The sequence below is a fragment of the Nicotiana tomentosiformis genome, chromosome 3, assembly GCF_000390325.3.
Source record: "Nicotiana tomentosiformis chromosome 3, ASM39032v3, whole genome shotgun sequence".
NCBI lineage: Eukaryota > Viridiplantae > Streptophyta > Magnoliopsida > Solanales > Solanaceae > Nicotiana > Nicotiana tomentosiformis.
The window spans coordinates 145,156,413-145,179,512 of NC_090814.1; the positions used below are offsets into that span (position 1 = coordinate 145,156,413).

At 39.2% G+C, this 23,100-nt stretch overlaps 2 protein-coding genes across 2 annotated transcripts; one reads left to right on the forward strand and one right to left on the reverse strand.

Moving 5' to 3' along the window:
* The first annotated feature begins 274 nt into the window (after positions 1-274).
* On the forward strand, positions 275-4,537 carry LOC104100902 (clavaminate synthase-like protein At3g21360). The gene is made up of 3 exons (XM_009608271.4): positions 275-755; positions 1,385-1,638; positions 4,004-4,537. Exons 1-3 carry the CDS (start codon positions 399-401, stop codon positions 4,362-4,364), a joined length of 972 nt encoding a protein of 323 aa, XP_009606566.1. The 5' UTR covers positions 275-398; the 3' UTR covers positions 4,365-4,537.
* Positions 4,538-4,789: 252 nt separating this feature from the next.
* Positions 4,790-10,141, reverse strand: LOC104100901 (lysM domain receptor-like kinase 3). The gene is made up of 11 exons (XM_009608270.4): positions 9,370-10,141; positions 8,503-8,580; positions 7,336-7,635; positions 6,961-7,106; positions 6,780-6,869; positions 6,560-6,665; positions 6,326-6,477; positions 6,143-6,240; positions 5,910-6,057; positions 5,554-5,661; positions 4,790-5,256 (listed from the first exon to the last, which is right to left on the reverse strand). The coding sequence occupies exons 1-11, from the start codon at positions 9,965-9,967 to the stop codon at positions 5,092-5,094; spliced, it is 1,989 nt and encodes a 662-aa protein (XP_009606565.1). The 5' UTR covers positions 9,968-10,141; the 3' UTR covers positions 4,790-5,091.
* Between the last annotated feature and the right edge of the window lie 12,959 nt (positions 10,142-23,100).

Genomic DNA, 23,100 nt, shown 5'->3' on the forward strand with positions numbered 1-23,100 from the left:
TTTGGTCCAAAATAAATGTTCATTTACATAATCAAGAAGGAATTAATTTTATTTTTTTAAAATTTATCCTTATTTACATATTTAAATATTATAAAAGTTTTGGGTATAGGGTTCAAGGTGATTATATTATAACTTTAAAAGGTTAATAAATGTGTTATAAAAGTAAATACAACTTCCAGGAATTACAAGAATTGAAAGTCATGATTTCTATAATTCGTTTGCAATGAATATGGACGTATTTTTAGGTACAATAAACAATGACATCTTTCACCCGAAATCTGACAGAAATATTTGCACAGCCGTGGCGCTGCACGGTTCCATATATAACTCAACCACTACTCAATAATTTGCCAAAACAGACCAAAGAAAGCAGCAGCAGCAGCTTCAAAAAAAAAAAAATGCCAGAAAATTTGTTGACCCAAGTTGGAATACCTCAACAGAAGCACTACAATGGAGTTCCCTTTCCTGCTGTTTTATCTCCGAACCCAAACTCTACTATCTCACAACTACCACAGATAATCAAAGAGCAAAAACCATGGCTTGGTTCTCTGCTCCAACAATCTGGGGCTATTCTTATCAGGGGATTTCCTGTAAACTCGGCATCAGATTTTAATGATGTCGTTGAAGCTTTTGGCTACGAGGAACTGCCGTACGTGGGTGGTGCTGCTCCTCGTACCAACGTTCTTGGCCGTGTCTTCACCGCTAATGAGTCCCCACCTGATCAAAAAATTCCCTTTCATCATGAAATGGCTCAGGTAAATGATCTATCACTAGTACTTTACTTACATATTGTCCTTTGTTATTCTACTAAATTCCTGTAAGGTAGGAGTATTAACTACTCCCTCCGTCCTATTTTATGTGACATTGTTTCACTAGGAGCTAAATTTAAGAAAGAAAAGAAAGATTTTTGAAATTTGTGGTTTAAAATAAGTCACAGAAATTTGTGTAATTATAAATCATAAATTCATAACGAAAAGTTTAAAGTTAGTAAATTGGTTTTCTCTACCTCACACGGTGAGGTAGGTTTGGGTACACCCCATCTTCCCCATACTCCACTCGTGGGATCACACTGGGTATGTTATTGTCGTCGTTCTTTTGAGATAGATCATCATATAAAATGGAAAAATTATAAAGCCTATAGAACAGAATGGATAAAAAAGATGGTTTGAATTTTAGGTGTAATTGATTGATTTATTGATGGTTATTAGATCAAGATTGGATAAAAACGTGTACTAGTAGTAGAAAGCCCTTATTATCAACTGTTAATACAAGGAAAATCAATACCCTTTTCCCTATGTTTTAAGATCAAGAGTCAAGATTCTTTGATATTCTTTAGTTAATTGTATTGGATATTAATTTTGGAATTTTTATTTTCTTGGAGTAGGTTCCCGAGTATCCATCAAAATTGTTTTTCTTTTGTGATGTTGAACCTGGAAGTGGAGGAGAAACTCCAATAGTGCTCAGTCATGTTGTGTATGAGAAGATGAAAAGCAAGTATCCTGATTTTGTTGAGCGATTGGAAGAGCATGGCTTAATTTATATAAGGGTATTAGGAGAAGATGATGATCCTTCTTCCCCAATTGGCCGAGGCTGGAAATCAACATTTTTAACTAAAGACAAGAGCGTGGCTGAAGAAAGGTTCGCGCTTTGCTCCTATATTTTCTTTTAACTTGTCTCTCCGTTGCTTGGAGCACATTCTTTTTCACTGTTTTAGCTGCTAGATGAGTCAACTTATACCTTGCTTGCACTACCTATATTCTTTATTGACTTTAAATCTAGCAGTAATGATGCAAAAGCTTAACTCTTACAATTTGGGGGGAGCAGGGAGAGATAAAATATAAGAAAAGTGGTGAAGAAGGGTTCTTTTCAACCTCTTCCTTATACTCCCCTAACTGCTAAGCAATGATTTAAGTTAACTGGTAAAGATGGTGCGCGACTATTCAATACGCCAAATAAGAGAAGGAAATTACATTGAAGTCTTTACTTCTCAAGCTAGTGGTTGATGTTAACTCTATCACCTGACTTGCAGATTTCATGACATTACATTGTTCAAATGATGCAGTAGAATTAGATAAGCAAGTAGATGAGATAAAATATGAATGCCTAATTTTTTTTTGGCAATGTCTCATACGTCACAGAAATATTGCCCTGCCTTTGTCCACCTTTTTAACCACTTCAGTCACCTAACTCTTAGATTATGCTGTTCAAATGGGGCGGTACCTAGAGAGTTTTGATTAGCTTTTTTCTGAAACACTAGAATCAGATAAGCTAGTATGCGAGTTACAATATGAATGCTTTATTTTAGTTCTAACAACATTCTCGTACCTAAAAGAGTTTTCAAGGAAGAAAACTCATTTTACAGTACGCATTTGTTCGGAAAGTTAAGTCAATTAAAGTTCAAGATCATGGATTAAAGGAATCTATCATTCTGTCTTTTTACTATTAAAGGTATAGCCATATACCTTTAGTTAGGGGTGTTCATAAAAACCCGAAAAACCGAACCAAACCGAAAATCAAACCAAACCGACCAAAAAAACCGATATTTTTAGGTTTGGTTTGGTTTTGGTTTTAAATTTTAAAAACCGATCAAATTTGGTTTGGTTTTGGTTTTAATAAAAAAAAACCGAACCAAACCGACTATAAAAGTAGCTATTTAAATTTATTATTACACATATATATATATATGTATATTTTTATATAAAGTTTCGAAAATTTTATGGTACATATTAGTCATTTGTATTTTTAGTCTAGTTCTTTGCTATTATAATAATCTAATTATTTGCCTTCTAGTTTGATTGGTAGTTAAGTACAAGAATTTATTTCATGCTAAAAATAATCGATTTTTAATTGAGTACTTAAGTTATTCATCACTATTTGAGTCAATTATCATCAATATATCTTGGTAAATGATAGATTTCTCAAAGAGCAATTGGTTTGATAGCGTTACGCTGAAAATGTACTAGCCGGAATATGCGTTTGGTAGTATATGTCTCATATTTAAGAAAAAACCGACAAATAACCGAAAAAAACGAAAAACCGAATCGATAAAAAACCGACTTAATTGGTTTGGTTTGGTTCCAATATTTGAAAAACCGACTTACTTGGTTTGGTTTCTTTTTAGGGAAAAACCGACCCAAACCGAACCACGAACACCCCTATCTTTAGTAGTAAACAAACAAAATGAAAGATTGTTTTAATCGAGGATCTTCAACTTTATAATTGACTATCTTTCAAAACAAAATAACTTTATTGGTGCTTACTATAAAAATGAGCATTATTCAATAAAAACCCTTTTTAGGTACTGGACTGTTTCCAGAACTAAAATAAAATATACTTATTGTACCTCGCTTCCTTGCTTATCTGATTCTAGTGCTTTGTAGAAGTGGAAGCTTTAAGACTCTTTAGGTGCTGCAGCATTTAAACAACATAAGGTCATGAGATATAATACTCTGGTGTGCAGTGGTAGAAAAAGATGGATAGGGCAAACTTTTTGTGACGGACGAGACTGTTTCCAGAACTTAAATAAAGCATCGATATTTCACCTTGCTTATTTGATTCTTGTGCTTTGGAGAAGAGGAAACGGATAGTTCAGCTCAGTAGTTTCTTTTCCAAAGCAAAATACTCTGCTTGCAAGTAGCTATACTATAAGAGCTGATTCGTTCATGAATTTGCTCTAAGACAAGAAAACTGAAAAGTTATCCTGCATTATACTTTTCCCTTAGAAAAATCCACTTAAGAAATAAAGGTTGTTATTTTTGTTCATCTTCATTTTGTTTTTCTTTAAGTTGCAGTGATCTCTTCGCACCCATTTCCCAAAGAACTGTTCTTAATCTGAATACTTTACGTAGCGGCGAGGGTATAATGTTCCACCTTTCATTCAACTCTAATAGTTTGTACAACATTTTCCTTTATGATGAAGGGTCAATCGGTTGCTAATGTCGTTTATGAAACCCAATACCCTATGAAATTGTACAATGTCATTGACTCGCATGACATTTAACAGGGCTGCAAAGTTAGGGATGAAGCTGGAATGGATAGAGGATGGAGTTAAAACCGCAATGGGGCCTATACCAGGCATCAAATTCAACCAAGAAAGGCAGCAGAAAATATGGTTTAATAGCATGGTAGCTGCATATACCGGGTGGAAAGATGCTAGAAATGATCCAGTGAAAGCAGTCACTTTTGGAGATGGTCAACCTTTGCCTGCTGAAGTTATACATGATTGCTTAAGAATCCTTGAGGATGAAAGTGTTACAATTCCATGGAAGAAAGGCGACGTCTTGCTTATTGATAATTTGGCTGTTCTTCACTCCAGGAAGCCTTTCAATCCACCTCGTCGCATATTAGCTTCACTTTGCAAGTAAAAGCAAACCAATATAAGATAGGGATTAAACTCCCTGTCTGAAGTTTGTTATAGTCTTTCTTCTATTTGGTCCTTTTTATGGCTAGATTTGAAGAACTTAGTATTTTCTGTCTCTGATATTATCATGTTATGGTAATTTTATACTTCATAAGAATTTCTGTCAGTTTGACTCAATCTGTTCTTGATTTGTTATCTAGTAGTCCTCTAGTTGTGGCATCACAATCCCTATAGGTTGGGGCAGAACTTATTAGGATTTTCAAGTTAGTTAGTAGTTGAAATGTTTGTAGGTTTTTCTGGTTTCCCGTTTCGTCGACGCAAACTAGCAGAGGACTTTTAGATGGGATATTCTATTTCTTGTCCCAAAAAGAGAAAGAAATAAACTGCCCTTAACCCTACCATGATACACAATTGTAAATAGACAACCCGTTGGCAAAAGAATTGTAATGTAACTTCAACGAATTTGAATAATACTTGAGATCTTGTACAACATATTAAATACAAAACTGCAGCTTAAACTCCCGTTAATTATCACAAAATACATCCACTAAATGAGAAATTACTTGGTGCACTAGACAAATAAAAACAAAAGGCTACATTGTAAAGAATGATATAACAAGCAGTGACCAGAATGGGTCAAATGGAGAAGATTGACTTCAAATAACATGACTATTATGTACATAAAAGTGAGGAAAGTGCTTCATTTGGTATTCTGTGACCAATCTCAGGACTTATCTTCCCTGCACAATGCCACTAAACACTTGACTATTCCCAGCAAGGGTTGCTTCCCACTCCACAGAAGATAAGAGTATTTGAGAAAGCGTAATCACCACTTGCTTCATGTCTGGTCTCAATATTGGATCATCATCCGCACATTGCTTAGCCAGCATAGCCACCTAGCGAAATGAATACATCAATGATGGAATAAGTCGCGAAATGAACACAATGAAACAAGCTCTGAAATCTCATTAGAAATTCAGTCACTGATGTCACTATCATAATAACTAAACTTCATCCCCCCCCCCCCCCCCCCCCCCCCGCAAAAAAAAAAAAAAAAAAAAAACCTAGGACAATAACAGGGCAAATTTTATTCCCATCTTAAACTACTGTTTATTATTCCGTTTCAATGTAGATGAGGTACAAATTGAACTGCTACAAGTTTGACAAACGAAATTGTAAAAGTTGCAACTTACCTTGAAAACACAGTCAGAAGGGTATAAGTCCATCAAACTGGGATCGAGCTGGTCTTTCAAGCTTGTCATACTAGTGGAGTCTGGAGAGTTCCTCAGAGCTGCCAGCATCTGCAATTATGTAGGCATTAGTTGTTGCCGATAATTAATTTCTAGCGTGCATATAAAATGTGTGTAAGTTTATATGTTTATGGATACACATTATGTATACCTATACATAGACACAGTACAACAGTGTAGCTATATACATAACAATAGACAATGAGTTCTCACATGCAGAATAGAAGTGGCAACATTGGGAAATAGAATCTGTAAGGAAGGTCTTCAATTTTGAACAGTTAGTGAGCAATTAGACTTACAAGGGACACTAACGAACGTCTTTCTGCAGTTTTCATCACATTGCCTTCAGTCCGGGTGACGGCTTCTTTCCCTGTCAGCATCTCAAAAAGCACAACACCAAATGCATACACATCAGTCTTCGTAGTTGCCAAGCCGTCCCTCAAATACCTGCAACAGCAAGAGAAACAAACAAAATCAGGGAGAAGCAAGTTTCAAATTTGTGTTATTGCTTATTGCTGGTTATGTTGCTTACTCTGGAGCTACATAGCCATAGGTTCCAACAACTCGTGTTGCAGAGGCTTCTCCATCATTCGTTATCCCCATAAGTTTTGACAAACCAAAATCTGAAATCTGTTTGCAAAGAAAAGGCAATGAGATATTTTTTGGGTTCGAAACTGACAACCACAAAAGACAAAACCCGGGCACAACAACAAACCTTTGCTCTAAAAGAATCGTCAAGAAGGATGTTGCTTGTCTTTATATCTCGATGCACATAATGCGGCTTGGTGTGCTCATGAATGTATTCCAGACCTCTAGCAGCATCAAGTGCAATTTGGACTCTCATGATCCAAGAGAGCGGTGTATGGCCTACACAAAATAAGAGGTCCGATCATCTAGCTTATTCACCAAAATAAATTCTGAGCTAAATGGTTATTTTGAAGATGCGAACCTTTGTTCTGAGGATCATGCAAGTGGCTTTTAAGAGAACCCTTCTGGGCATATTCATAAACTAAGAATAGTTCATCATTACTGACGGCATAACCGATCAATTCTACCTTGACAAAATAATACCAAGACAGGAGTCAAAATTTTGAATTGATGTAGCACTATCATCAAGATCTGAAAATAAAAAAACTCAGGGTGCTGCAGTGAAATTCAGTATTCATTACCAAATTCAAATGATGAACTTTACAAAGAACTTTCATCTCAGCAGTAAATTCTCTTGTTTTAGTGGCTGTCATTCTTTTGATTGCAACTTCCTGAAAGGTCAATGTTTCAAAGTGATAAGCAAGTTGATAGGCCATGTTCAAAGGAAATGTATCAAGATAGGTGAAGTAGAGAAAAATTAACCTGGTTGCGGAGAATGGCGTAATAGACAGAGCCATAGGTTCCATGACCAAGAAGATTGGACTCAGAGAATCCATCAGTAGAAGATAGAATGTCTTCATAGATGAAAACAAGAGGTTTTTCCATGTCAAAGACATCAGTCCCTATAACTGCAGGATGCCGAAACAGTAAAGTATTATATCGAAAAGTCCTGCATGATAGTGAAACCATAATACACACACCTTTCCCTCTTTATGATCTTGTTTTGATGGCTTTTAGAACATTAGCTCGCACATACTAATATATGTAAGAAGCAAAGACTTGGTCTCGTGCATAAAATTTTGAAGGAATTTTACAGTCATAGAAAGACCGCAAAAGCATGCATCTCTATGTTCCTACCTTTTGGAATATTCATCTGTTGGTCACTAGATTCTCCATTAGGTTCTTTCTGGTCCCCTGAATCACCGCAGATGTACCTTCCTGATGCACAACAGAAACTTGTATTTCGAAGAACCTGGAACTTATGAGAAATCTTCTCGTTTGAACCTGCTGTGTGACTTCTCTCACTTCTGGAAAAACAACTTGACGACCTCCAGGAAACAAAAGCAAGAATGACGGCAATTAGGAGAAGAAGACCAACACCCAAACCCCCAATTATCCACCAGTAAAGTGCATGACTCCTCCGATTCTCCTTAATTTCTGCAGACAAAATTGAACTTTTGGGGATTATATACTGCAACAGAAAGGTAGCCATCTAAAATGCATCTCTTGTGGGAAATTCCACCAAGATATGGAGTCTGGAAATACTTTTGAGGATCTTTCTATTTTGAAGAAAAATTGTAGCAGGAAAAGAACTTAGCTAACCAAAATAGAAAGGAAAAATCAAATTATATGAATTACAAGGTTACTGCATAGATGAATTCAAATGACTGACAGGGAAATATTTACTATGATTTGTTTTATGAATCCAAAGTGTCACCAAGCCAGAAAAAATACAATGGATACAGTGAACACATTTGACAAATGGTTGAGGTAACACCTATTAATTATGAGGAAACCTTGTCCTCCTCCTTTATGTTCTTCATTTTCTTTTAATAAACTATTGTTTCTCATAAAAGGAATATATGAGCTTGACATTTACCACATAACTGAGGTGTATACATTAAGCTGAAGGATAAATAAGATTTCAAGCAGCCAACAGTTGGTAATAGAATAAAGCAAATGTTTTTTTTTAATCAGTGATAGAATAAAGCTAAATTCAGTCGACTGCTAATACGAAACCTTAGAGTCAAATAAAAGTTTGGATTTTTCATTGCATTAGCAGAGAATAGCTTGCAGAATGCTAATCAAATTCTTGGATAGATCACTTGTTCCAGTGACAGATTTACGCAAGACACTGCCTCACGAGAACCAAGAGAAAGGCACAAAAACTTGACATGCCATGACTACTATAAAGTTAAATCATTTGGCTTGTGCTTAAATCTACAAACGAATATGGCATGTCTTGAAACGCATCAACAAATAGGAAAGTAGGAACGCTCATAAGCTATGAAGAATTGATAATACCTGAAATATCAGCAGCAGCAGGTGCTGGAACAGGAGCAGGAACGGTATGATTTTCCACAGGATATGGATCACCAGGAACTGGACAGCAAACAGTTGTTGAAGTATAGCAATTTTAGCCAAAAGAGACTTATTAGGAAAAGCTATTGACGATGAGTAAATACAAGATAGTTATTGAGCCTCGCAAAGTTGCATAGAAGTATCTTGCAAAGTCTTTCACACTCAAGAATAAATTGGACTTATAGATAAGTAACGAAGTCGTAACATTGAGACTACAATCTGTCAGCAGTAGCATCCTCTCACTTCTCTGTACCTATATGCTCATCTTCAGACAACGTCGTCCTTACACTTAGTAGTCATTTGATATGATTATTGTGCTATACAAGTGGATACATTGTTGAGACCGATATACTATATGATGTATGCTATAAGGCATGTTACACATCAAGATACACATTTCCCTTAATAAATTCAATCCAAACTCTTTAACTGATCGGAGGCAACTGATTTTCGCCATGCCCCATCGGATGCCAAGCTAATTCCCATTATATCCACTTTAATCAACTTTCCGCTAATTAATGCAAAAAGTCTAAAGCTCACTAGGTTCTTGAACATCATTCTCGTGTTCAAAATTTGACTCAAGTATCAGATAGTCGATGATCTTCTCACAATTCTAACAAATGAGAGGACTTTACATCTCTCTAGCACAAAGATTCATCCCTCCCCCGCCCACGCCCAACCAAAAAAAGAACAACAGTTCAAAATTGAAACTCACCCATTTTACCACAACTAACACAATTAGATCAATCAAGCCAAGTCCTAAATCATCAAAGACAAAAAGAAGTCACAAGAGGGAAAGGAAGCTCATACCTGAATTCAATGGCACATAGTATAAAGAGCCCACAGTGAAATTATCAGGATTAGCAATTCCATTAACAGTCTCAATATTATCCATACTAACCCCAAACCTACTTGACATAGACTGTACAGTATCCCCATCTCTCATCACATAACTCATAAGATAATTCCACAGCCCACTTGAGCAACCACACATGAGCTTCAATGAAACCACTGCCCCTTTCTTTGCCTCCCTTGTAAAATTCGAGGGAAAATAAGCCAACCCATTATAGGCATCAAGAACAATATTATACACAGATCCATTGTTTTTTCTAACCGTAAATGTGGAATTTGTCGAGTACTTGTTGATCCCAGAAGCACAAGTACAGTTCTTTCTTATAAAAACATAACCTTTACCGTTGCCTTCAATAGTTATGTCATTAGGTAACACATCAAACATGCTTTGAATCACTGGTAGAGTCTCTTCTGGGCTGGGCTTAAAAGCCAAGAAAGAAGTACACAAACGACCTGTGTCCGTACAATTTAGTGGAGCAGATGAACAAAGAGGAATTGTTTGAAAAATGGTGAACAGACAAAGAATTGCAAGAAAAGTTGGTTGAATATGATCCATTGTGTTAAAGGTTGAATCTTTGATAGATTTAATGAAATGGGGTCAACAGCAACTGATGCAAAACTTAAAGAGAAACATGAAAAAAGAATTGTAGAGAGTTGAATCTTAAGAGCAAGAACAGAGCGTTTTGTATGGGGTTTTTGTTTGGGTTGGGGGGGGGGGGGGGGGTCTTGTTATGGCTGAAAACAGGGGCTTATTAGTGAAAGTTACTGACTCAGTGACTGGTAACTTACTACTGTGAATACTGCAAAAACAACCGAAAAGGAAAAAAATGGAAAGAGAGGCAAATCACAGTGATTTTCAGAGAACTGGATATCATTATTTTTCATCTGACTAAACTGCCACTGTTGAGTTAGTGGCTAATCAAACATTAAATAACATTTAGTAGTACTCGGTAAGAATGAACTTTCATGAAAGCCAAAGGAATCGAAATTGTCCACGTACACCACGTTTAAATGACCAAGACTCTTGTTTTAAAGATACCACAATTACCATCTTAGGCTCATCATTACCATTAACAAACTAATCCCTCAATTCACTTTAACTTGTCCAATATTCAAAAAAATAAATTTTTAATTTTATTTATCACTTTTAGCATATCAAAAGAAGTTAATTTTTTTTTTGCTATACCCACAGTATTAAATACTTATTTCAAATCATTTTTTTCAAATTCATTAAAAATATACATCAATTAATATAAGTATCATAGTAAATTATATACTTCATTTATTATTTCTTAAGATATGTGCAAAGTATATAGTACACAAGTAAAAGTTAACGGAGGAAGTATTAAGCCTCAAACTCAACCTAGTTTGATTCAGTTATAGTTTTAATCTCAGTATTATTTTTTTCTTTTTGTTTCACCATAAACAACTAAAAGAACAAAAAATTACGCCTTAACAACAATAACAAATTATGTATAATCTCATTATAGAATTTGAAGAGATAGTATGTATGCAAACCTTACCCCTACTTTGAAAGTAGCCCTTAAGCCTCAACTCTAAAGCAAGTTGAATTGACAATAGTAAATTAAAAGTATAACAACAACAATAACAACTCAATGTAATCTCATAAATGAAGTCTGTTTGGGTAGGATGTACGCAGCCTTATCCCTACCCTTAAAGGGTAGAAAGACTGTTTCGATAGATTCTCAGTTAAAAAAATGATAGAAGAAGCACCTATAACAAGTAATATCAATACAAGGTATTTAGAAAATAAAAAGAGAGTTTGAAAAAAACACTAATATTCCTTAACAAAAATGATAATAGCAAACTAAGAATAAAAGAAATACTAACTAAGACTAATACTATTGAACTAAGGAAGACACGGCTACGGACTACCTACTAAATTAAAAGTATAACCTCTTTTATATTTCTTGTTTTGGTTGTAAATTTTTTATGAGATCCTACAAGCAACATGTATTACAGTAGATATTTCCCAGGGCGAAAAGTGGAAATGAGCAGGAGAGAGAAGATAGAACAAAAAATGGCTAGTTTTCGGGAAAAGGAAAGCACAAGTTGCGAGAGGAGAGCTGTGTAAAAGAGCTTTACAGTTGGGTCCACTTTCACTAGTCAGTACACCATATAGTTGCATTGCCGCCAATTTTATGAAATCGCCAATCGCCCATGTTTGGCCAAGCTTTGCTTCTCAAGAGGTAAAAAGGGTAGAAGGATAATCTGGTCATTTCATAACTTTATCCTACCACTTAAGAAATGGGATAATTTAATATCAATTTGTGGTATAATTTTATATGAGATTTAGTTAATAACTCAAACTAAATATGAGATAAATTTAATTTCAAATTTATACCACTTTATCCCACCTTATCTAATGAACCAAACGACCCCTACTTCCTTATACAAGATAGTAACAATCATTTGAATCAGATAGAAAGGTCATTTAATTTTTCAAATATGAGTAATAAGTTCATTTAATTTTTCAAATATGAGTAGTATAGTTCATTAATTTTGACCTAGGTGTGGGAGGAGTAAATACTGGGGTAGAGAATGGCATCCGAGGTCATAGTCATATTGACTAAAGGGTAGGGCCGCACGTGGACTGGAGACAACTGTAAATATTAGTAGTACTCACTTTTGTCCAGAGAGAGGACAACCCACGGAATAAACTGGCTCTCAAATAAAGAACACACAATAGGCACTCGAATATCTTTTTTCTTCTACTTACACTTCACATTCTCAGATTTATATAATGACTTTTCCCTTTTTAACTGGTTTCAACTTCGTGTGTGTATATAGTTTAACAAATGATTCAATGTTTATCTTGTCTTTGCTTCTTGACTTGTCATGTGTATAAACTTGATCACTACAAAAGAGCAGGAATTAGTTACAAAAGTCGTCAGTAATTTGTCCCATTGAATTTGTCCGTTTCTATTTCTTTTCTTTAGTGCGGTATATGTGTTATTATTTCATGAGTGTTAATTGTGAAGTAACTCACTATATATGCGAGGATTGATTGCACAATTTACTCTATCACATGGTATCTTCCTTCCTTGCTTCTATTTTTTCTTCTCGCCCTTATACTCGGTTTGTTGTTGTATTTGTTGTTGTTGATGAGCGAAATAACGGAGCAGTTGTAACATTATAATTTCTTCAGCTTTGCTCGCTTTTTTTTCGTAATCAAACAGCTCAAAGATGGAAAAAAACAAAATAGTTAGTACTTAGTAGCTATCAAAGGATATATAGACAAAAAATAAACAACGTTGCCGTAACGCAGTGGTCAGATCAACACATGATTAATGAGATGAAAATTTAACAGCTTCAAGTCTAATTCTAAGCCGTTTAGCATATATATGAGGAGCTTAGGATTCCTCCTTCATATCCGCCTTTACCTACTCTTCATCTAAATGTCAAGCACTTTGACAGGATTTTTTTCCAAAAATTATTACGAGAACTTCAATTGGAGTCTAAATCTAAAAGATTTTCACATGGCAGAAATAATTGCAACCATCTCATTTGCAACATACTTGCTTTTAATTGTATATATTTGTTTGCTTACTGTCTTAAACTACGCACAGTGGTACTCATGATTAATGGAGAAAATTCAAAAGCTAAAGACAGAAGTGTTTGACCAAGAAAATCAACTTCTGTATAAAACGATTATATTTATATAATAACGGGTTAAACCCGGTTAATAATAATATCTCTAGATGTTGATTCTAACAAAATGACTAACGTTTAGACAGATCTAGTAGAGAATCAACAGTAGTATTCAATATGTGTTTCGAATGATATATGTATTAATGGAGAAGTAACTAGCAATAAAAAAAATAAATGACATTTAAGTAAATAGGAAAAGTGATTCACCCAATAAATAATGAGCTAGGTGATTATTACTCCTCACAATGATGAGTGACGGACTAATCTTAGAACATTCGAAATATTCTCGGATCTGATGAAAAAGTGTGGAATAATATGAGTAAGAATCTTGATAAAAAAAAGTAGTCTTGTATCTTTACAAGAGAGAGAGAATCTTTTAGCAAAGTGTGCTCTTATCATAATGAATATCACATGCCTCTATTCATTAACTTTTTTTCTATTTATACGAGGCATACCCCGAGCAAATCCTAGTAGTACAATCGCAGAGAATATCCAACGGAATATTCTCTTTAATTCCCTATTCTAATAAACTAGTCGTTACAGCTCTTTTTGCGACGCTCGACATCGACCATCATTTGTATCTCGACAACGAGCCTCACTATCTCCTGGTCGACCTTTGATGACTCTTTTCTCGATGTTATTTTGCCCCAAGTACTGAGACAGATTTCGACCTATACAGTTAGTTCCTCCGTTTATTAAGGCCGACCCCAGACGACCTTGATGAGCGGACTCTGTTTATTGCGGTTAGCAAAATTGGACGAGCGGGTCGAGTAGTGACGTTTTAGATGAGATGACGATGTGAACTTTCGTGAGTCATACCTTTCGAGGTCACATCGTTTCTACTTCAGAATGCCGTCATGACATTATGCGTCATTATGACGCGTTTTCCCGATGTTTGCGTCATTTTCCGTGCATCTACCGTTTCGATACCAGCGGGTCCATATTTTGACGGTCCCTGTGGGTCCGTATCGAATCATGGGACTTGGGCGTATGCCCGGAATCGACTTCGGAGGTCCCTAGCTCAAGTTATGAATTTTTAATGAAAATTAAAAGTCTGAAAATTAATTATTTCTAATAATTGATTGATGTTTGGCATTGTGAGTACCGGGTCCGTATTTTAGTTTCGGAGCCCGGTACATGTTCATTATGATATTTAAGATTTATCTGTGAAATTTGGTGAGAAACGGAGTTGATTTGACATGATTCAGACGTCTAGTTGAGAAGATAGGAATTTTAAAATGTTCTTGAGAATTTCATTTGATTTGGTACTAAACTCGTAGTTCTAAGTATTATTTTGGCGATTTGATCGCGCGACCAAGTTCGTATGATGTTTTTAGATTTGCATGCAAGTTTGGTTTGGAACCCCGAGGGCTCGGGTGAGTTTCGGATAGGCCACAGGATGATTTGGAATTTGGAAAAATCTGATTTTCTACAGATTCTGGTGTCTAGCATATCCTTCTTCGCGTTCGCGAAGGTCCTCTCGCGAACGCGAAGAGTAAACTGATGAGGCCAGAATTTCTTCTTCGCGAACGCGAAGCGATGGGGGGCATTACCATTCGCGAATGCGACAAGCCCATCGCGAACGCGTAGTGTTAGGCATTGGGGGGAGGGGGGTGTCAGCCTTTTCTTCATCGCGAACGCGAGCAATGTCTCGCGAACACGAAGGCCGGGGGGTAGCCTACGCGAACACTGTCTCGCGAACGTGAAGGCTTGGCAGCCAATGCTCTTTGCGAACGCGACAGTGAACTCGCGAACGCGATGCACACTTTCGCCCAGCACTTAACAGAATCCAAACACGAGTTTAAGCCATTTCTTCAACATTTTTCAAGAACCAAACGGGTAGAGGCGATTTTCAAGAGTCATTTTCTTCCCCAAAGTGTTGGTAAGTGATTCTAAACCATTTTTTTTTAATTACCCATTTTATTTTATCAATTATCAACCTAAAATCTAGAGTTTTCATGGTAGAATTAGGGTTTAGGGTAGAAACTAGGTATTTCAGGAATTTGAGGATTTAGACCTCAATTTGAGGTCGGATTCCAAAATCAATTATATATTCGGGTTCGGGGGTGAATGGGTAAATGAATTTTGGTCCGAACCTCGGGTTTTGACCAAGCGGGCACGGGGTCGATTTATCGACTTTTTGAAGAAAAATTTGGGAAATTTAATTTATGAAATATAATTGATTCCTTTAGCAATATTTGATATTATTAAGTCATTTTTAATAGATACGAGTGGTTTGGAGGTGAATACCAAAGGAAAAGTTATGACTGAGAATTAAGTGGCCTTCGGAGCGAGGTAAGTATTGTGTCTAACTTTGACTCGAGGGAATTAGGAACCTCACACTATTTAATATGTGAAATTCATGTGAGCGGCGTATATGTGAGGTGACGAGTACTTATGCGCCGTCAAATTACCTGTTTTTCCATGTTTCTTGCGTTTTTCTTACATTGTCTCTATCCTATGCCTAATTGCTAAGTGTTTATACTAGTGTTGTTAATTTGATCGTTCTTATCATGTTTACGGATTTTTCTGATGATAATTGAGTATTTATTTCAAAGTTGAGATTGATATTGTAGAACCAAATGTTGAAGTAAGGTTTGTACTTGTTATTCTATCTCCCTGTTGTTATTTATTCATTGCATTATGGTAAGGGAGAGTGTTAATGCACGAAGGGTGATGTCGTGCCATATTGTGAGTGTTAATGCACGAAGGGTGATGTCGTGCCATATTGTGAGTGTTAATGCACGAAGGGTGATGCCGTGCCATATTGTGAGTGTTAATGCACGAAGGGTGATGCCGTGCCATGATATGAGAGTTAATGCATGAAGGGCGATGTCGTGCCGTCTTTATTGATTTTATGGTGAGATTGAGAGTAAAAGCACGAAGGGTGATGCCGTGTATTTTTCCTTTACTGTATTCGTGCTCCCGTCGATTCATATTATGTTGGTTGTTTCAGTTCTCATTCTGTTGTAGCTCTTTACTTCGTATTTTCCCCCAGCATGTATCCCCTCCTGATAATTCTTGTCTAATTCTTCATTACTGTTATTTGCATATACACTGTTAAATTGTATAGGTTGATTTGTAGGTGCCTTGCCTTAACCTCGTCACTACTTCGTCGGGGTTAGGCTCGACACTTACTAGTACATGGGGTCGGTTGTACTGATACTGCATTCTGTACTTTCCATGCAGATTTTGGTACCGGCTCGGGTTGATCGAGATTTTAGCTGTTGGACCCGCTATCCGGAGACTCAAAGTAGATCTGTCGGCGTTCACAAATCTTAAAGTCCCCGTCTATATTTTCAGTTTTACTATTTCTTTCATTCAGACAGTTGTATTTCTTTTAGACTATTACTTGTAATGAATTCTAGAATGCTCGTGAATTGTGACTCCAGATCCGGGTGATAGTAATTAAGGCAGTTCTTATATTATTTCGTACTTATTATATTTCATCTTAGCTAATTATTATTATTTACTGAATAGAAATAAGGATTAGGTTTAATGATTCTCTAACGTTGACTTGCCTAACAAGTGAATGTTAGGCGTCATCACGGTCCCGACGGTGGAAATTTCGAGTCATGACAAGTTGGTATCAGAGCTCTAAGTTGGTAGAGTCTGGAGGATCGGTACAGAGACATCTGTGCTTATCTTCCAGAGGCTATGAAGTTTAGGAATAAATTTCACTTCTATTCTCCTATATCGTGCGATGTTGTTCTCTCAATACTGATTCAACTCTTCCGCTCTTATTCTCTCACAGATGGCGAGAACACGTACTGCTTTCTCAGCTGAGCAGCAGCCAGAGCCACCAGTGGCAGCTCCTATGCGGGGCAGAGGTCAAGGCTGAGGCCGTGTCAGGGGCCGAGGCAGGGGCAGGGCTCATCTAGGAGCCCGAGCAGCAGGACGTGTCCGGTAGATCTTGATGAGGAGATTCTAACCCAAACTTTTCCTGTCGGACCAGCTCAGGTTCCGGAGGGGTTCATTGCCACCCTAGTACTACAGGACGCTTTGGTCTGTTTGGTGGGCCTTATGGAGAGTGTGGCCCGGGCTGGCGCATTTCCCATGGCACCAGCCGTATCTCAGGATGGAGGAGGAGCCCAGACTCCCACTAATCCCGCTCCGGAGCATATAGCTCCCTAGTATCAGGCTCTAGCAGCTCAGCCAGTCGGAGTAGTTCAGCCGGTTGTTGCGGCGCAGACCGGTGATGGGTCAGCTATGTCTTATGAGGCTTTGTGGAGATTGGACAGGTTTACCAAGCTCTTTCCTGTTCACTTTAGTGGTGTTACTTTAGAGGATCCCCAGGAGTATCTCGACAGCTGTCACGAGGTTCTATGGAACATGGGTATAGTGGAGACCAATGGGGTTGACATTGCTGCATTCTAGATGACTAGTTCCGCCAAGAAATAGTGAAGAGATTATTTGCTGACCAGACCAGCTAGGTTGCCTGCTCTTACTTGGGACCAGTTCTCTCATCTCTTCATAGAGAAATTTCTGCCTATCACATTGAGAGAGGAGCGTCGCCGTCAGTCAGTTTGAGCATCTCCAGCAGGGCAGTATGACTGTTACTCAGTATGAGACCCGTTTTGTGGACTTGGCCCGTCATGCTATTCTTCTGCTTCCCACCGAGAGAGAGAGTGAGGAGGTTTATTGATGGACTTGCTCAGCCTATCAGATTGTAGATGGCTAAGGCGGCTTAGAGTGAGATTTCTTTTCAGGCGGCTGCTAATGTCGCTAGACGAGTTGAGATGGTTCTTACTCAGGAATGTCAGGGGTCTGACAAGAGACCTCGTTATTCCGGTGAGTTCAGCGGTGCCCCATCTATAGGCAGGGGTATTTTTGGTAAAGGCCATCATCCCAAGTCGTTTCATTCAGCACCCAAGGCATCCCACGGTGCCTTAGGTTGTCGTGGTCCTCATATGCCTTATTCCGACCAACTAGCCTACAGTGCACCACCAACTCCTATTAGTGCACCTCCACTCGAGAGCTATTAGGGTGGCTATTCAGGTCGACAGGGTCATTTTCAGGGTCAGCAATCATAACAGCCAAGGTTATGTTATACTTGTGGTGACCCGAGGCACATTGCTAGATTTTGCCCTCGGGCAACGGGATACTCACAGCATCAGAGTTCTCGTGCCATGGTTCCGGTGCCAGTTGTTGCACCACCTGCTCAGCCAGCCAGAGGCAGGGGTCAGGCAGCCAGAGGTAGGGGCCAGACTGTTAGAGGTAGACTCGGTATCAACTTCTTCTTCGTCTGCAAATATCTTAATAGCGGGGCTTCCGACTTCCCCTTTATACTGTCTGGTGGATGAGGAAGAGGAATCTCTGCCAAATGATGGGAATTTGGTGCCCCGCAAGAGAAGGACGGTGGATGTTGGTGATGGGGTTGCCCGGGCTATAGATTCGACAATGGACGATTTCATCATCCGCGAAATGGCGACCATAATACTTGAGGACGATGTCGAGCGGGCGTTTGACATCCCGACATCGGTGGAAGCCGTAGAGGGCATACCTCTTCCCTTTGAGGTGATAAGAACTGAAGGGTCGGCCGCTGTGGCTTCCGATAATTTGCGGCATGATGGGCCGTCGACTTAGTGACCGGTTAACGATGCTCCTTCGTCGGCCGACAGGAAAGGCAAATACGTTGCCGAAGATGGCTACGAGACGGGTTATGATCTCGATGCTGATGAGATAAGCATGATAGAGGATGGGTTCACCCAGCTCGAGGTGAGATTGGAGGGTTCTATGCAGACCATCGCGATACTAATGGACCGTGATCTACTAAAAATATAGAGAACTTGGTCCATGCCCTTGGTCCCCCTTATTCCGACGTGGAGGGTGTAACCCTTGCGGAGTTGAATGATATCACCTTATCGGGGAGCAGAGCCGGCCTCGCTCTCAAGGTAAATGTTTTCAAGGCTTATTTTTCTTACCTGCTTTATTCAAATTTTTGATCTGTCTTAGTGCTTCGCCTTTGTCGGCGGAGAGGTTCTTATGTTTGACTCTCACTTTTTGTGATTGCAGACCGTAATTTTGGAAATTAAAAGCGATCAAAGAGAGGAGATGTGTAAGGCTATATTTATGAAGTTAAAGAGAAAGTACCGCGATAAACACCGAAAAATTTGTAGGGGTTTGGCAAGAGTGGAAATTTCCAGGCTCTTCGAGACGAACTGAAGGAGAAAGATGACGAGTTGGTGAGGGCCATCGAAAAATGCAGCATTCTTGAGGGGACGCTAAGCAATAAAGAAGAAGAGTTTGAGGTTAGCACGGGGGTCGAAGCCCAGTGTGGCGATCTCCAAGCTCAGATGATCTCACTGCGCACTGAGCTTAATTTAAAGCGAATGCTTTAAGTGGCGAGATTACCGAGAAGGCATCGAACCTCGAGAAATTGGCTCGGTCGAGGGCAATGAGGAAGGTATTGGCTTTGGAGATTGTGATCCGTATTCTTCGTTTCGAGCGAGAGAGTGCATTGGAGATGGCCAGGCTCAAAGAAGAGCGACTAGATGAACGGATTGGAGAGTTAGAGAAAGAGGCTTCTGGCATTTGTGATCGAGTCACCACTCTTGAGGCCGAGAAGGCCCAACTACTAGCTCGACCGTCCTCTTCCTACGCTTATGATTTTCCTGATGTTCCTCGAGATTTGTACAAGGAGTGGATTCACGTCGAGGCCCTGTTAGATACATTTAGAGATCTGATGTGGGCGGGCACCATTTCAGAAGTCGTCTTCGAAGATGCTCGTGTTAAGGCACGTAAAGCTCGGGTCACTTGTGGTTATGATCCTGCTACACCTGGTATGAGGACGCGTATCCTGAGGGCGGTGATGATGATGAAGGGGCAGATGGGGATGGTTCAGGTGATCAAGCCGATGGCACTGCTGGGCCAAGCGACAACCAGTAGTTTTTCTTTTTGCCTCTTTTTGTTTAGCCGTAAACTTGTACGTTTTTGTGGGCGTCTTTACGAGCCTTTGTAAGAAATATTCTAAGTATGAAATGCTAGTTTTGTTATTTGTACCTGACTCATTTTTCTTCAGTTCGTGCTTGTATGCTTTTTGATTTTGTCGCTTGGTTTTCTTAGTCATGATCACTTAGATCGAATAGGGTTGAACATATCCTTAGTTTAACTACAGCTGAGGGTCAGCAGGTGTTAGTTCGAACGAGGTCGAACATATCATATGTTTATTTATGGCCGAGGCCCGGTTAGGTGTTAATTTCGAATGAGGTCGAATATAACCTATATTTAGTTATGGCCGAGGGCCGATTAGGTATTAATTTGAACGAGGTCGAATATAACCTATACCTAGTTATGGTTGAGGTCCAGTTAGGTGTTAATTCGAACGGGGTCGAATATAACCTATATTTAGTTATGGTCAAGGATCGGTTAGGTGTTAATTCGAACAAGGTCGAATATAACCTATACTTAGTTATGGCCGAGGTCTAGTTAGGTGTTAATTCGAATGAGGTCGAATATAACCTATATTTAGTTATGGTCGAGGGCCAGTTAGGTGTTAATTCGAACGAGGTCAAATAAAACCTACATTTAGTTATGGTCGAGGGCCAGTTAGGTGTTAATTCGAATGAGGGAGAATATAACCTATACTTATTTATGTATGCCTTTAGGTACGGCATTTGTCTACGTTATGAACTTTAAGGCAACGTTTCCTTGGTTGTACATTTGGAGGAATAGAAATAACTTCATGCATTTGTGCTTTGTTCATACACTTGGAGAAATTTACATATTATTTTTTTGGCATTGGATGGCATTCCAGTCCCAGTCCCAGTCTATCTAGTCCCTTCATTGGTCGACCTGGAGAAGTTTTGAGTGGTCGAGCAATGAACTAGCCGTCCTGTGTTTCCGTCTGTGTCCACTTCAACCTGAAGTGTCCCCTTTGACGCCTCATTAAAAACAACCTTGAGAAAATCCAATTGGGACAAAACTCAAGTGAGGGAAAAAGAGTACGACTTTGGGGACGCTTTATCTCTTAAAAGTTGAAGTACTTGAGGTGTGCAATATTCCAGTTGTTTGGTAGTAGCTTTCCTTCTTGTTTCTAGTTGGAATGACCATTTATTCGTTGTTGCCATGATTTTGTATGGGTCGTCCCAATTTGTTCCTAGTTTACCTTCTCGTGGATCTTTGCTCGCCTGTGTTTTAGCTTTAAGCACGTAGTCCCCGACTTTGAGTGGCCTGATCTTTGCCTTTTTGTTATAATAGCGTTCTGCTTGTGGCTTTTGGGCGATCATCCTTTCGTAGGCAATATCTCTTCATTCTTTGACTTTGTCGAGCTCCTACCTCCTGCTTTCATCGTTACTGGGTCCGCTTTAGTGGGAATATCTTAGGTTGGGCTCCCCGACTTCAATCGGTATTACTACGTCAGTCCCATAGACCAATGAGTAAGGCGTCTCTCCTGTGATCGTCTTTGGCGTTGTTCGGTAGGCCCATAGTACTTATGGTAATATTTCCGGCCATAACCCTTTGGCTTCTTCGAGTTTTTTCTTCATGATGTTCAGTATCAACTTGTTGGAGGATTCCACTTGTCCGTTGCCCGTGGGGTGGTATGGCGTTGAGAGTATTCTTTTGATATGCCATTTTTCAAAACATTCAACGAACTATTTTCCTGTAAATTGGGGTCCGTTGTCGCAGTTGATCTCTTTGGGGAGACTGAAACGGCATATGATGTTTTTCCATATGAAGGTGATTACTTCTTGTTCGCGTATTTGGGCGAATACTCCTGCTTCAACCCACGTAGAGAAATAGTCAGTTAAAACAGAAAGAAATCGTACGTTGCCTTGTCCTGCCGGGAGGGGGGCCACGATGCCCATTCCCCATTTGATGAATGGCCAAGGGAAAGTCACTGAGTGTAGCTGTTTGCCTGCTTGGTGAATAATTGGGGCATACTTCTGGCATAGCTCGCACTTTTTCACGAAATCTGTGGCCTCCTTTTTCATGGCGGGCCAGTAATACCCTACCCGTATGAGGCATCTGACTAAAGCCTGATTGCCGGAATAAGCTCCACAATGGCCTTTGTGGACCTCCTCAAGGATGCGCCGCGTCTGATTCGGGCCAGGCATTTCGCCAGAGGGCCGTAGTACGTCCTCTTGTACAGTTCGTTATGAATGATGTTGTACCTGGATGCTTGCATTCGCAATTTCTTGGCTTCTTTTTTTATCAACTAAGAGTATTCCGTCCTGCAAATATGTAACAATACGGTTGCGCTAGTCCCAAGTCAGGTTTATGGTTCTTACATCGATTAGGTCTATCGACGAATTGAGAAGGTGGACTACACTTCTATTTTCGGTTGCAATGTTTTTGGTGGATGCAGATAATTTGGCGAGGCCGTCTGCCTCGGTGTTCTGTGTTTGAGGGATATGGTCGAGTTGACATTCGCCGAACTCGGGTAGCAACTTGCAGATTTTGGTCTGGTACTTTTGCAACCTTTGTTCCTTGATTTGGAAAGTCCCTGTGACTTGGTTGACTACCAGTTGAGAATCGCATCACAGTCTTAGCCGGTTTGCCCCGTATTTGAGTGCTAGTCTTAATCCTGCAATTACGGCCTCATACTCGGCCTCGTTGTTAGTCATATTCGGGCATCTTATGGAATGGCGAATCACTTCGCCTGTTGGGACTTTGAGTACGAGTCCCAGTCCGGACCCTGACGCATTAGACGCGCCGTCAGTGTACAGGACCCAGAGGTTTTGCATTTGGGGAGAAGTGTGGACGACTTCTTTTTTGACTTTGGGCATTATTTTGCACTGAAGTCGGCGACAAAGTCTGTAAGGACTTGTGACTTTATCGCTGTTCGCAGACGATATGTGATATCGTGCTCGCTCAATTCGATGGCCCATTTGCCCAACCTGCCCGATAGCTCGGGTTTATGAAAAATTCTTCTTAGGGAGAAAGTCGTGACGACCGAAATGGGGTGGCATTGGAAATATGGTCTAAGCTTTTGTGAAGCTACGACTAAGGCCGGAGCCAGTTTTTCGAGGTGGAGGTATCTTGTCTCGGCGTCGATTAGTGTTTTGCTAATATAAT